The sequence below is a fragment of the Mercenaria mercenaria genome, chromosome 3 (assembly GCF_021730395.1).
Source record: "Mercenaria mercenaria strain notata chromosome 3, MADL_Memer_1, whole genome shotgun sequence".
Taxonomy (NCBI): domain Eukaryota; kingdom Metazoa; phylum Mollusca; class Bivalvia; order Venerida; family Veneridae; genus Mercenaria; species Mercenaria mercenaria.
Window position 1 is genome coordinate 28,077,524 of NC_069363.1, and position 14,234 is coordinate 28,091,757.

Sequence of the window (14,234 nt, forward strand, 5' to 3'; positions counted from 1 at the left end):
TCTAAAAATAGAAAAACCTTGTGACCTCTCTAGAGGCCATATTTTTCCATGGATCTTCATGAAAGTTGGTCTGAATGTTCTCTTTGATGATATCTAGGTCAGTTGCGAAAGTGGGTCACATGCGGTCAAAAACTAGGTCATTAGGTCTAAAAATAGAAAATCCTTGTGACCTATCTAGAGGCCTTATTTTTCAATGGATCTTCATGAAAATTAGTCAGCATGTTCACCTTGATTATATCTTGGTCAAGTTTGAAAGTGGATGACGTGTGGTCAAAACTAGGTCATTAGGTCTAAAAATAGAAAAACCTTGTGACCTCTCTAGAGGCCATACTTTTCATGAGATCTTCATGAAAATTGGTCAGAATGTTCACCTTGATGATATCTAGGTCAAGTTCGAAACTGGGTCACGTGCCTTTAAAAACTAGGTCCTTGGGCCAGTTAATAGAAAAACCTTGTGACCTCTCTAGAGGCCGTACTTTTCATGAGATCTTCATGAAAATTGGTGAGAATTTTCACCTTGATGGTATCTAGGTCAGGTTCGAAACTGGGTCAAGTGCCATCAAAAACTAAGTCATTAGGTCAGATAATAGAAAAACCTTGTGACCTCTCTAGAGGCCATATTTTTCAATGGATCTTCATGAAACTTGGTCAGAATTTTTATCTCGATATCTAGGTCAAGTTCAAAACTGGGTCACATGAGCTCAAATACTAGGCCACTATGTCAAATAATAGAAAAAAACGATGTCATACTCAGTTCAGAACTGGGTCATGTGGGGACAGGTGAGCGATTCAGGACCATCATGGTCCTCTTGTTCACTTAGTTAGTTTAGTTTATACTAATTTATTTTAGCTGGATTATGATGAAAGCTTTAAGCTTATTTGAACCACTCTCGAGTCCGATTCCTGGAAAACCCAGTATTGGTGTCATATGAGAAGTCATGGTCGTGACCCCATTGGGGCTCGAACCCACGACCACCGGGTTGAGCTTAGTTATGGCCCTTTATTAATTTTTTCTTTATATGTATATGGAAAATATTTGTCTGTGCTATTTCGAATGATTTTTCACATAGTTACTGTAAAATCATTAATATTCGTTGGGGACTAATTTTCTTAGATTTTGTGGTTGAGTCAATCCATGAAATTTAATCTCAATGAACAAGTAAAATTCCCTTTAATTTCATGTTCAAAAGTTGAAATCCACGAACTCATATCCCCACGAAATTGACGTTTTGACCAAAACCACGAAATTTCCTGACCACGAAATTAAAGGATTTTACAGTATGGTCCTTTATTAATTTTTTCTTCATATGTATGTGGAAAAGACTTGTCCACGCTATTTCTCAGTCAATGTATGCCAGACTTTTATCAAACCTTGTTGCTATTATCATCTGTAATAAGTGTAGTTGTGCATGTGTGAAGCACGTTCCATTTCAATGGTTTTTCACGAAGTTATGGCCCTTTATTTGTTTCAAGTATGAATAGAGTCGCATTGGAAAAAAAACCAATAACTTTCTAACATATTTCATAATATTATGCTGTTAAGTATAACTAGTTGATGACCCTTAGTGATTACATGGTCCCTTAACCTTGACCTACTGACCTACTTTCTTCTTTTTAGCTCACCTGAGCACAGAGTGCTCAATGGTGAGCTTTTGTGATCGCCCTGTGTCCGTCGCCGCTCGTCCGTCCATCAGTCGTCCGTCGTCAACAATTTGACTTTTAACACTCTAGAGGTCACAATTTTGGTCCAATCTTAATGAAACTTGACCAGAGTATTACCCTTAGCAAAATCTTTGAAAAGTTTGATATTGGGTCATCTGGGGTCAAAAACTAGGTCACCAGGTCAAATTAAAGGAAAAGCTTGTTAACACTCTAGAGGTCACAATTTTGGCTCAATTTTAATGATACTAGGTCAGAATGTTACCCTCAATAAAATCTTGGACAAGATCGATATCGGGTCATCTGGGGTCAGAAACTAGGTCACCAGGTCAATTCAAAGGAAAAGCTTGTTAACACTCTAGAGGTCACAATTTTGGCTCAATCTTAATGATACTTGGTCAGAATGTAACCCTCAATAAAATCTTGGACAAGATCGATATCAGGTCATCTGGGATCAGAAACTAGGTCACCAGGTCAAATCAAAGGAAAAGCTTGTTAACACTCTAGAGGTCACAATTTTGGCCGAATCTCAATGAAACTTGGTCAGAATGTTACCCTGTAGAGGCCACATTTATGACTGTATCTTCATGAAATTTGGTCAGAATGTTAATCTTGATGATCTCAAGGTCCAGTTTGAATCTGGGTCATGTAGGATCAAAAACTAGGTCACCAGGTCAAATCAAAGGAAAAGCTAGTTAACATTCTAGAGGCCACATTTATGGCCATATCTTAATGAAACTTGGTCAGAATGTTAATCTTGATGATTAATATGTCAAGTTCAAATCTGGATCAGAAGGGGTCAAAAACTAGGTCACTAGGTCAAATCCAAGGAAAAGCTTGTGAACACTCTAGAGGCCAAATTTATGACTGTATCTTTATGAAACTTAGTCAGAATGTTAATCTTGATGATCTTTAGGTCAAGTTTGAATCTGGGTCATGTTGGGTCATTCCTGTCGACTCATTCCTGTGAAGTTTGGTGTTATTCTGCCCAGTGGTTTTCAAGAAGAAGATTTTTTTAGAAAATGTTGACAGACGCATGCCGCACGACGGACATTGAGCGGTCACAAAAGCTCAAAATGAGCCTTTGGCTCATGTGAGCTAAAAAAAATCCACATAAAACCTTACCAGGTATAGATATGTCAAAATACACATAAAAATTTGAAGAACCATCCATGTTGTACCACAGAAAAGCTGTCTCGGTTTTTCCATACAGCTAATAATAAAAAAGTTACAAAATAAGCTATTTGTAGTAACAACGAAAGGAAGTAATTATAAGAAAAATTATAAGTCCACAAAAAGAAGGATCTAGCAAATAAATAAAAGACTGATCAATGCATGTCAAAGTTACAGCCTAAGATCTTATATCACCTTTAACTTCTAAGTGTGACATTGATCTTTGAGGTAGGGGCCTAAGGTTTGCACGTGATATTATGTCTCACTGAGGCAAGCATTTATGCCAAATAAAAGTAAGATTGTTCAATGCATGTCAAAGCTGTGGCACGGACAAGCTCTTTGACCTTTGACCCATAAGTGTGACCTTGACCTTTGAGATAGGGATCTAGGGTTTGCACATGACACTCTGTCTCATGGAGGTGAACATCCATGACAAATAATAAAAGACTGCTTCATACTTATCAAAGTTATGGCCTGGACAAGCTCTAAAATGACCTTTGACCCCTTAGTGTGACATTGGCCTTTGAGATAAGTACCTAGCATTTGCAACACTCTGTCTCATGTAGGTTAACATTCATGCCGTATACTAGAGATAGTATCTAAAATTTTAAATCATGAAAAGCAATTAAACAAGAGCTGTCACAGGAGACAGCGCACTCAACTATTTCGATGCTGGATAGTGACAATGGGCACATCTGAGGAAGCTGGAGCTGTCACTGGAGTGTTTAATGACTCCAATGTGGATGAAAATATTGGACAATAGCTCGAGTCTCTGTCAGAAGTATTAAGTAATAAGAGAGATAAAGATAAAGTGTATCAAAACATTAAATAAGTATAATTGGTGCAAGAGTGATGCACCTTTTGTCATATGATGTGGGTGATGATGTGGAGCAATTACTTAAACTATGAATAAAATCCATTCAATAATAACTGAGATGTAGTGAAAATGCATCAAAATTAACCTTAAATTCTAAGTAAAAGGGGGCATAATTCATGAAATACAGGTACCAGAGTTATGGACCTTGTGTCATATGATGTGGCTGATAAGGTTGAACAAATATTTTAAGTTTGAATCAAATCCATTTAGTAATAACTGAGATACAGTCAAAAACTTCATCAAAACTTTAACCTGAAATTCTAAGTAAAAAGGGGGGATAATTCATGAAGTATTAGTGTGAGAGTAATGGCCCTTGTGCCATATGAAGTGTGTGATGATAAGGAATAACTATTTCAAGTTTGAAACAAATCCATCAAGTAATTACAGAGACGAAGAGAAAGTGCATCAAAACTTTAACCAAGGTGCGGATGCGGAAGGACGCCGACACCGGGTTGAGTAGGATAGCTCTCCATTCTTCGTATAGTCGAGCTAAAAATTAACTTTGGTTGTTTAAATATAACATTTAAGATGGAATATAATACATAAGTCTTAATTTGATCATTTTGATGCATGCTGTCTAAGATTTTCTTAAACTTTTTATTTAATTTCCATGTATCCCCTCTTGCAGGTAGTCCTACCTGTCAAGTCATTGATCAATATTTAATCCCCAATTATAACTGGATTATTGTAGATAGAATTTAACTTAATGCAAAACAAGAGCACCGCCTTGCGGGTGCTGACGCTCATCTGATTTTTTTTGTATAATAGAAAAATTGTCCTACCCATGATTTTCTAAGTCCAAAAAGGGTATCAAAACTTTAACCTGAAATTCTAAGTAAAAAGGTGGAGTAAGTCATGAAATATTGGTACCAGAGTTATGGACCTTGTGTCATATGATGTGGGAGATGATGTGGAAGAACTACTTTCAGTTTGAATCAAATCCATTTAGTAATAACTGAGATAGAGTGAAAGTGCATCAAAACTTTAACTGGAAATTCTAAGTAAAAAGGGGGGAACCGCTTGTGGATGCAAAGACATAGTTGTCCAAATAGCTGTTTGGTGTATGTGCGTCCGTCCATCTGTATTTGTTTGTCTGAACCATAACTTTGACATGCATGGGGCAATCTTGTTTATATTTGGCATGAATGTTAACCTCAGTGAGACAGAGTGTCATGCGCAAACCCCAGGTTCCTATCTCAAAGGTCAAGGTCACAGTTGGAGGTCAAAGGTCATGTCAGATCTTATCCGTCCCATAACTTTGACATGCATTGAGGAATCTAGTATATATTTTGCATGAATGTTTAACTCACTGAGACTGACTCTACCTCAAAGGTCACAGTCACAGTTGTGGGTCAAAGGGCGGGATCAACATGTTGCCCGTGGGCGTCTAGTTTATATGCTGTGATATATCATAAGGTTTGATTTAGACTGCACTATTTGCTGCTAGAGTTACATCTGCTATATTGTTTTTGCAGGTACTTGTTCATACAATACTTAGTTGGTAATTTGTCTTATTTCAGTTTCCAAGCTGAATGGTCTGACTGGTTCTCTGTACAGAAATGGACTTTATAATGGATATCAGCATCTACACAGTATGAGCAGGACAGGCTCTGGTGACCACACAGTCAGATGTACTATTCCCAAAGAAATAAAACCATTGAACTGTTATAAACATGTCAGATTTTACAGCGATGATAGGAAGCAAACTGCCTTATCTGTGATCAAAGATTTGAAGCATTTAAAATCTTCCCCATTTCCTGCCCTTGTTATTGGTGGTTCAGGTCTGATTCCATTCATTGCAGCACCTTTGTACATGGGTATGACGGGAAGTTTTATAGCTAGTTTAGCTTACAGTCAAGTCGCTTATGGTGCTGTAATTTTATCATTTGTTGGTGCAGTGCGTTGGGGAATGGCACTATCAGAAGATGGAATTGTACGGCCAAACTGGGTTAATCTTGGGTACAGCGTGACTCCTTCCTTAATTGCTTGGGTGGCGTTGATGATGCCAACAACTTTAGCGCTATCAACACTGATCCTCGGTCTTGGTGGTGCTGCCTATATGGATATCATGTTGTATGGATATCCATCATGGTTTAAAGCAATGAGGTTCCTACTCACATTGACAGCAATTCTATCTCTGTGGACAACTTTAGTTTTTAAATATATTCTGTCTGATACAGCAAAAAAACGAAGAGCTGAGGCAAAGAAGGTAGAAAAATACAAACAGACAAAAGATGACATAGAGAAGGCAGTGACTCAAGCAGTGTCAGAAATAGATCCAGTAGCTGATCTTGTTTTGAGTGAAAGTAAACAGGCAGACTCAAAACCACATACTACAACAAATAAAACGATGGGTAAAACTGGACAAGTAAACCCAGAAATAGCAGTGATGCAGGCAGTTTCAGAAATAGACCCAGTAGCAGATCTGGTTTTGGTTGGAAATAAAGAGGTAGATCTAAGTCAGAAAGCTGATGCAGTTACAGGTAAAGACATTAAAGGAGAAACTGGGAACTCAGAGAGAGCAGTAATGCAAGCTGTCTCAGAGGTAGATCCTGTAGCTGATCTTATTCTGGTTGGAAGTAAAGAGCCAGGTCCAAAACCTTAAACTGATGAAAGTAATGGGAAAAAAATTACATAATCAAATAAAACAGAATATATCTGAAGAACAAACAGCAGAAAGCTATACAAAATTGGATCCAGGAAGATAAGATATATCTACTACGCCTACTACTATTAAGTTGTTGATAAGGTTATAATGTCTGCTGAGTTTTAGGACATGTTTCAAACTAAGAATTGGGACTTACTTATTTCCACAGCTTAACTGGCGTGGTAGATTTATCTTCTCACTAATCTTATTTATAAAACTAATAATTATTGGAAACAGTTAGTACCAGACTGCTACAGTGACATCATATAATAATGATATCATTAAGTATAAAGGGTTGATATTTCTAAACATTAAGGCTACCTGACACTGTGCCCATTAATTTTAAAGAGCAATTGCATAAGATGAAAATGATGCATTCAGACTTTAAAGAAATAGTGAAATTAAGAAATCTGTGACCAGTGTGAGACAAGTGATGTGAGATAGGATTATCTCCAGTATTTTATTCAGAATAGTCTTCTCATAGATGAGAAAAACAAAATGATCTTTTTGTCTTATATAGAAAAAAATATAGTATTCTTTAACTGGTAACAGCAGATGTTTTGTACACAATCATTTAAGTAAGAAATTATAACATTTATACCCCATTTTTGAAGGGAGGGGTACATTGTTTTGCACATGTTAAGTTGATCTGTGTCTGTAGACCTTTTGGTTTCTATTCAACAGCTTGAGAATGTTCAGACCTACTGTAGTCAAATTATAAAGAATTATTGCCTTGTGGTCAGTAGCGGACCCTGTTGGTTTGGGGATCAGTAGGTTAAAGGCTAAGTCATAATAACGTTTAAATTGAAAAAGGTTTCAGTTTAATAAGTAAAGCATGCTTTGTCCTGTTGTCATCAGACTTTGTAGAATAACTGTATGTTGTCAGTAGATGTCCCTATTGTTTTGAAGGTCAGTAGGTCAAAGGTCAAGCGCCCAGTGATCTTAAAACTTCAAACTGTTTCTGATCAATATCTAGAGCACTTTTGGGCTAATGGACATCAAATATCTTAGGATTATTGCCTGTGGTCAGTATATGACCCCTGTTGTTTTGGGCAACAGTACTTTGAAGGTCAAAGTCAAAATGATCTTGAGATTGAAAGCAGTTTCTGATCAATTACTGGAGAATCCTTTGGCATTTGGCCTTCATACATAATAGGATGATTGCCTGTAGCGAGTAGGTAACCACGGTTGTTTTTGAGGTCATTTGGTTGAAAGAAAAGGTCACTGCATTCTTTACACTGAAATTTACGTGCACAGTAACATCTTGGACAGGCCGTCGTGGAGCATGTTTGTTTTGCAAACTGTTGTTAATTTGAAACTTGAAAAGATGACAGTTTTTCATCTCTCCTTTTTAAGAAGGATAGTTAAACTTGATGTTGAAAGCAAAGGCGTGAAAAACAGCACAATTTTGACATGACTGGATTACGATGCTGATAACAAAATTTCGTTATTGACACAACTGTATTTCAAAATAGATTTCATAATTGAAAAAAAAATTGTTGAAGTTCAGATCATGTAATACTTTCTTGTTATTAAGTGACAGCAAAATGGTAAAATAATACAGACATACCATAACTTATTAACATTTATAAGTTATGGATTATTTATGCATTGCGCCCCATATGGTTCTGGGACGATCTGTGTATGAAAAGAATTGGAACCACTGCCTTACCCTTGCATGATCGTAAGAGGCGACTAATAGGGTCTTAACACTTGGTTTTGCTGTAACTCTGTGATTCCAGCAAGTATGCAAATTTTGATTCCATACCTCATGTTTTTATTTCGATGTAAATGAGATGTGAAACCAAAATTTGTAGTCCTGTTTGGCGCTATATAACCTATACTGTGTTGGTGCGCCGCAAAACCCAAATAAATAAATAAATAAATATTTATGCATTGCTGAAATTCTGTTTATTGATCTGCTTTTTTTCTGTAGAATGTTATATATAGTAATTATATATATGTATTATGTAAAGAATTTGTTTTTTAAAATAAAGATGTTGAAAAATATATTCACTGTGATACCCTAAGGGATGTTTGTGTAGACTTGTTCTAGAAGTATTTCTGCTTGTGTGGATAATTGGTGTCACGCTGTTTCTTCCTTAGCAGCCATTGAAAATAGAGACTGATTCAGTTCAATAGTTTGCATGCAGCTCGTTTTTTATACCCATGTCAATATATACTGCTTGTGTTGACTGGTTTTCAGGATGTCACTGAATTTTTTTGAAAGTTGGTTTTTACATATATAGTGCTGTCTTTTATGACTTAAATGTTGTAGGTCACCTGATAGTTTACGCAAGTTGAAGTTATTTACAAACATTTTGATGTTGTTTGTCATGTTATATGCTCACATATTAGATATGTATGAAATGTATTATTCCTTAGTACAAATAAACGTAAAATTTTGGATGAATTTAGCCTGGAATATTTTCAGTAATGTGAGAGGCTGTTAGCCTAGCATTTTGGACAAGATTATCAACTACTGTAGCAAAACAGTGAATAACTGTCAACTATGTATATAGGCAAAATTTCAATTACTGAATTTACATTTGTGTATTTTGATAAGGGAAATTGTTATTGATACAATAATGGCAGACTGAAAAAAGTCACACAGAACTTCTGTTTTCAGACAAAATTCCATTCATTTTGCATCCAGAGCTATATATGATACAGATTATGGGTTGATTTCTAATCATGGTCAGTTTTGATACAGATTGTGGGTTGATTTCTAATCATGGTCAGTTTTGATACAGATTGTGGGTTGATTTCTAATCATGGTCAGTTTTGATACAGATTGTGGGTTGATTTCTAATCACGGTCAGTTTTGATACAGATTGTGGGTTGATTTCTAATCATGGTCTGTTTTGATACCCTGCTTTGCATGTGAAAATGAAGGATTTTAGTTGGCTTATGGAAAGTCAGTTGTTCTATCATGTATTAAATAATGTACAAATTGGCACCTGGGGATCTTCCTGTCATTAAAACTGGAAAATTATAATGACTATGTGTAGTTTTGACTTAAAATCCGCCCCATGTGGTTCTGGGACAATCTGTGTATGAAAAGAATTGGAACCACTGCCTTACCCTTGCATGATCGTAAGAGGCGACTAATAGGGTCTTAACACCTGGTTTTGCAGTAACTCTGTGATTCCAGCAGGTATGCAAATTTTGATTCCATACCTCATGTTTTTATTTCGATGTAAATGAGATGCGGAACCAAAATTTGTAGTCCTGTTTGGCGCCATATAACCTATACTGTGTTGGTGCGCCTTAAACCCAAATAAACATAAAAAAATAAATAAACATGACTTAAAATCCAACATTATACACAAAATTCTAACACGACCCAGCAAATAACCTACATACATGTATCTCGGGTTATTTTGCAATAAACCACTTGCATGCAATGATGTTATCTGATCCAGGTGCGTAGCACGGTCGTAAAAAGTAGTTACCATTTTTTCTAACACTGTTGTACTAGTATGTTGTGTTAGAATCGAAATAACAAGTTTCCAAGTGTGATTTATCGTAGAATAACCCAAGTTTTTTGTTCTTATGCGAAATTATATGACTCGGGCCTACAGCCTTCATGATATATTCTTATGCCTAAGAACTCAAATCTTGGGTTATTCTATGATAAACCACGTTTGGGAACTTATTATTTCTTAATTAAATTGATCATTTTTTGGACAGAATATGCTTTCTGTGTATCAGTAATTGTCTTCTGCAGTAAAGCTATAATTATTGCCTAGCTCGAATTATATGAAAATTATGTTACATTCTAACACGACCAGCAAATAACCTACATACATGTAGAGCAAAATCTATCTCGGGTTATTCTGCAATAAACCACTCGCGTGCAATGACGTCATCTGATCAAGGTGTGTAGCACGGTCGTAAAAGTAGTTACCTTATTTTTCTAACACTTTTGATACTATTATATAGTGTTAAAATGGAAATAATAAGTTCCCAAGTGCGATTTATCGTAGAATAACCCGAGTTTTTCGTCCTTATGCGAAACAATATATCACTCAGGCCGTAACGGCCTTCGTGATATATTCTTACGCATAAGAACGAAGAACTCGGGTTATTCTACAATAAACCACGTTTGGGAACTTATTATTTCTTAATTATATATTAATACAAGTGTATGGCAAGACCTTACTCTTTTAAGTATAAAGAATAATCCATTCTTAGCATTGTAAAACTGACTCTTGCCCATTTTAAAATATTTTGAAATATCACAGATATAATTTCAATGGTTTTAGCTATTGGATAACAAGAGTGCCAGACTGTCACAGCTCATTACTTTTGAACTGACTGGTTCTCAGTTTAGACTAATTCAAGGGCAATAACTCCAGAGCAATAAAGACTGTTTGGCTGGTTGTCAGATATGCTCTTATACATTTTGAAAAGGGTTGTAACTCTAGAGCCACTGGAACGATCAAGATGGTCAAGAACTATCATGATGGTTATTGAACTTGGCCTTCTTATTGTATCCATTAACATTTGTGACACTTTTTGGTGAACATTAGGTAGAAACTACTCATGTCAGAGAGCAGACACTGTCACAATTTTGAGTAATTCAACAAGGGCCATAGGTCCTGAAACAGTTCAGCTGGTTATCCGACTTGGCCAGAGCATTATGCCCGTAAACATTGTGACCAAGTTTGGTGGAGAGTAGACAACTTTTGTGGTTGCTGCCACAGATGTTCCCATATAGTCCACTTTTCATGACATATAAAAAGGATAATGCATATATTGTATTCTTGCAGGGGTTTAAGACACACTGACCAAATGTAGGTCAAAAATCTCTTAATGATGGATGAAAACCCCAGGTGCCCTTGTGGTAGTATTTCAGGCAAGGCTAGGCACCTTCCACATACCAGCTCATCAAGGGTAGGCACCTGTGTAGAACCACTTTCCACATACCAGCTGGTCAAGGGTCGGCACCTGGTAGAATCATTTTCCACAACAGCACATCAAGGGTTGGGACCTGGGGAGGACCACCTTCCCCATACCAGCTGGTCAAGGGTAGGCATCTTGGCAGAATCACAACTTGGGTCACCAGGTCCGAGGTCAAGGTCAGACTGAGAAGTAAAAGACTGTTTGTGCTCAATATCTTCTAAACTGTTGTGAAAATTTTCATAAAACTAGCATTAATTGTTTACAATATCAGGACAACATGTAGAGCACATGTCACAGCAGTCCAACTTGACTAACGGGTGAAAGATCAAATAGCTCAAAATATCTTGATAACCACTGGAAAGATTTTGATTAAAACTGACATCACTTGCTAACATCATCAAAACAAGAGCTGTCGGAGGACAGCAACGCTCGACTATTCAACAGCCTTGTCAATTGAATGAATACAAAAGTTGAAAAAAGGGCATAATTTTGTAAAATGCAAAGTAGAGGTATTGAACCTCTGTACTGCATGTCATATCATGACAGTGAACAAGTGTGTGAAGTTTCAATCCATTCCAATTAGTGGATACTGAGATATCAGATTACATACAAAAATTTAACCAAAATCTGCTAAGTCGAAAAAGGGGCATAATTTTGAGAAAAAAAAGAGCAGAGTTATGGGACTTGCTTAGTGCATGTCAGATCATGACAGTGAACAAGTATGTGAAGTTTCAATCCATTCCCATTAGTAAGTACTGAGATACCAGCTTACATACAAAAGCTTAACCAAAAATTTCTAAGTCGAAAAAGGGGCATAATTTTGTAAAAAAGCAAAATAGAGTTATGGAACCTGTGCAATGTAGGTCAGTTCATCACAGTGAATAAGTGTGTGAAGTTTCAATCCATTCCCACAAGTGGTTACTGAGATACCAGCTTACATACAAAACCTTAACCAAAAATTTCTAAGTCGAAAAAGGGGCATAATTTTGTAAAAAAGCAAAATAGAGTTATGGAACCTGTGCAGTGTAAGTCAGTTTGTCACAGTGAATAAGTGTGTGAAGTTTCAATCCATTCCCACAAGTGGTTACTGAGATACCAGCTTACATACAAAACTTAACCAAAATCGGGACGCGGACGCCGACGCATGGGCGAGTGCAATAGCTCTACTATTCTATGAATAGTCGAGCTAATGACATGAAGAGTGCACAACCAAGATCCAAGGTCAAGGTCACACTGAAAGGTTGAATTTCATTATCACAATATTTTACTTTCCTGTATCAAAGCAGCGTCTGAGAGTATTAATCACATTTTGTGACGGCTCTAGTTCACCCTTGCACAAAGTATCAAAGCTACAGCTTGTAATATTTAAGAAAATTAGACCTTAACTAAGCATTTAACCAAGATTTACATTTTTTTAAGCTAAAAATGATAAGCAAGTGAACAAAGTTTTAAAGCTACAGCTTTTAAGTATTCAAGACAAATGGGCCTTAGAAAATTATTAACCAAGAAATCCCTCCCTATTTTCTAATTACAAATGGGTCATAATTATCACAAATGCAGGTAAGAGTTATTGTTCTTTACCGAAGTTCCTAATGATGTTTAGGCTAGTGCAAGGATACAAAGTTTCAAAGCTTAGTTTTCAACAAAACGTGAAACTGAACAAAAATCTTAATCAATGCCAATGCAGAGGATCAAGTGAAGACAATACCTCATAAGTTTTTTTAATCAGACAAGCTAACAAGAGGGTCATGATGGCCCTGTATCGCTCACCTGAGTACCATTGCTCAGAATGATCTGATCAAGTTTTGACATAGAGCACATAGGCATACACATTAAATATCATCAGGATAAACAGCTTCTTGTAACAGTCCCTTTTGACCTAGTCAGGGCCATTTTTCCATACCAAGTTTGAGGGTCCTAGGCTCAAATGCTGCATTTTTGTACTAACATGACTATTCCTTACCCTGGAAGACTTTTAAAAATAACATTTAAAACCAATCTCATTAGATGCTGCTGATATATATTCGTTTATATAAAATAAAGGGAAGCAATCTGTCATAAATTCTGTCAAAAGTTATCTATCCTGATTGTCCGAGTCCATCTGATGGCACAAATGACATTTCAAATCAGTATCTTCATTGGTTTCTGAGATACACCCATTTTAAATTGAAATAAAGGGAGGTAATTTGACATAAATTCAGTCCATAATTTTCTACCCTGATTGTCTCAGTCCAACTAATGACAATAATGAAATTTCAAATAAGTCCTACAAGTACTTACTGATAAAAATCCATTTTGATTACAATCAGGGGAGGTAATCAGATATAAAAATAACTCTGGAACCTACGACTGGATCTGACAGATTCGTCATGGAATCCAAGATTTATTGTTGAAGATATTTTGGCAGTTTGTATCAAATCAAACCATAAATAAAGTCTCTATATGGCTGCAAAACCCAAAATATCAAATTTTGGACCTTTAAAGGGCCATAACTCTGGAAAACATGATGGAATCTGGCCAGTTCAAGAAAGGAACCAAGATCTTGTGGTGATACAAGTTGTGTGCAAGTTTGGTTAAAATCAAATCATAAATGAAGCTACTATTATGCAGACAAGGTCAAAATAGCTAATTTTGGCCCTTTCAGGGGCCATAACTCTAGAACCCATAATGAGATCTGGCCAATTCAAGAAAGGAACCGAGATCTTATGATGACACAAGTTTTGTGCAAGTTTAATTAAATTCAAATCATAAATGAAGCTGCTATTGTGCAGACAAGGTCAAAATAACTAATTCTGGCCCTTTCAGGGGCCATCACTCTGGAACCCTTAATGGAATCTGATCAGTTCAAGAAAGGAACCAAGATCTTATGGTGATACAAGTTGTGTGCAAGTTTGGTAAAAATCAAATGATAAATAAAGCTGCTATTGTGCAGACAAGGTCAAAATAGCTAATTTTGGCCCTTTTAGGGGC

The 14,234-nt window shown here is 36.4% G+C and overlaps 1 protein-coding gene across 2 annotated transcripts in view; it reads left to right on the forward strand.

Moving 5' to 3' along the window:
- The window catches only part of LOC123525206 (uncharacterized), a 28,812-nt gene extending 20,050 nt beyond the window's left edge, over positions 1 to 8,762 (forward strand). For both annotated transcript variants that reach the window (XM_053538082.1, XM_053538080.1), the window contains exon 3: positions 5,230 to 8,762. In XM_053538082.1, coding sequence (XP_053394057.1) covers positions 5,230 to 6,314 — 1,085 coding nt within the window. In that variant the 3' untranslated portion in view covers positions 6,315 to 8,762. The remainder of the gene's footprint in view (positions 1 to 5,229) is intronic.
- The last annotated feature ends 5,472 nt before the right edge of the window (positions 8,763 to 14,234 follow it).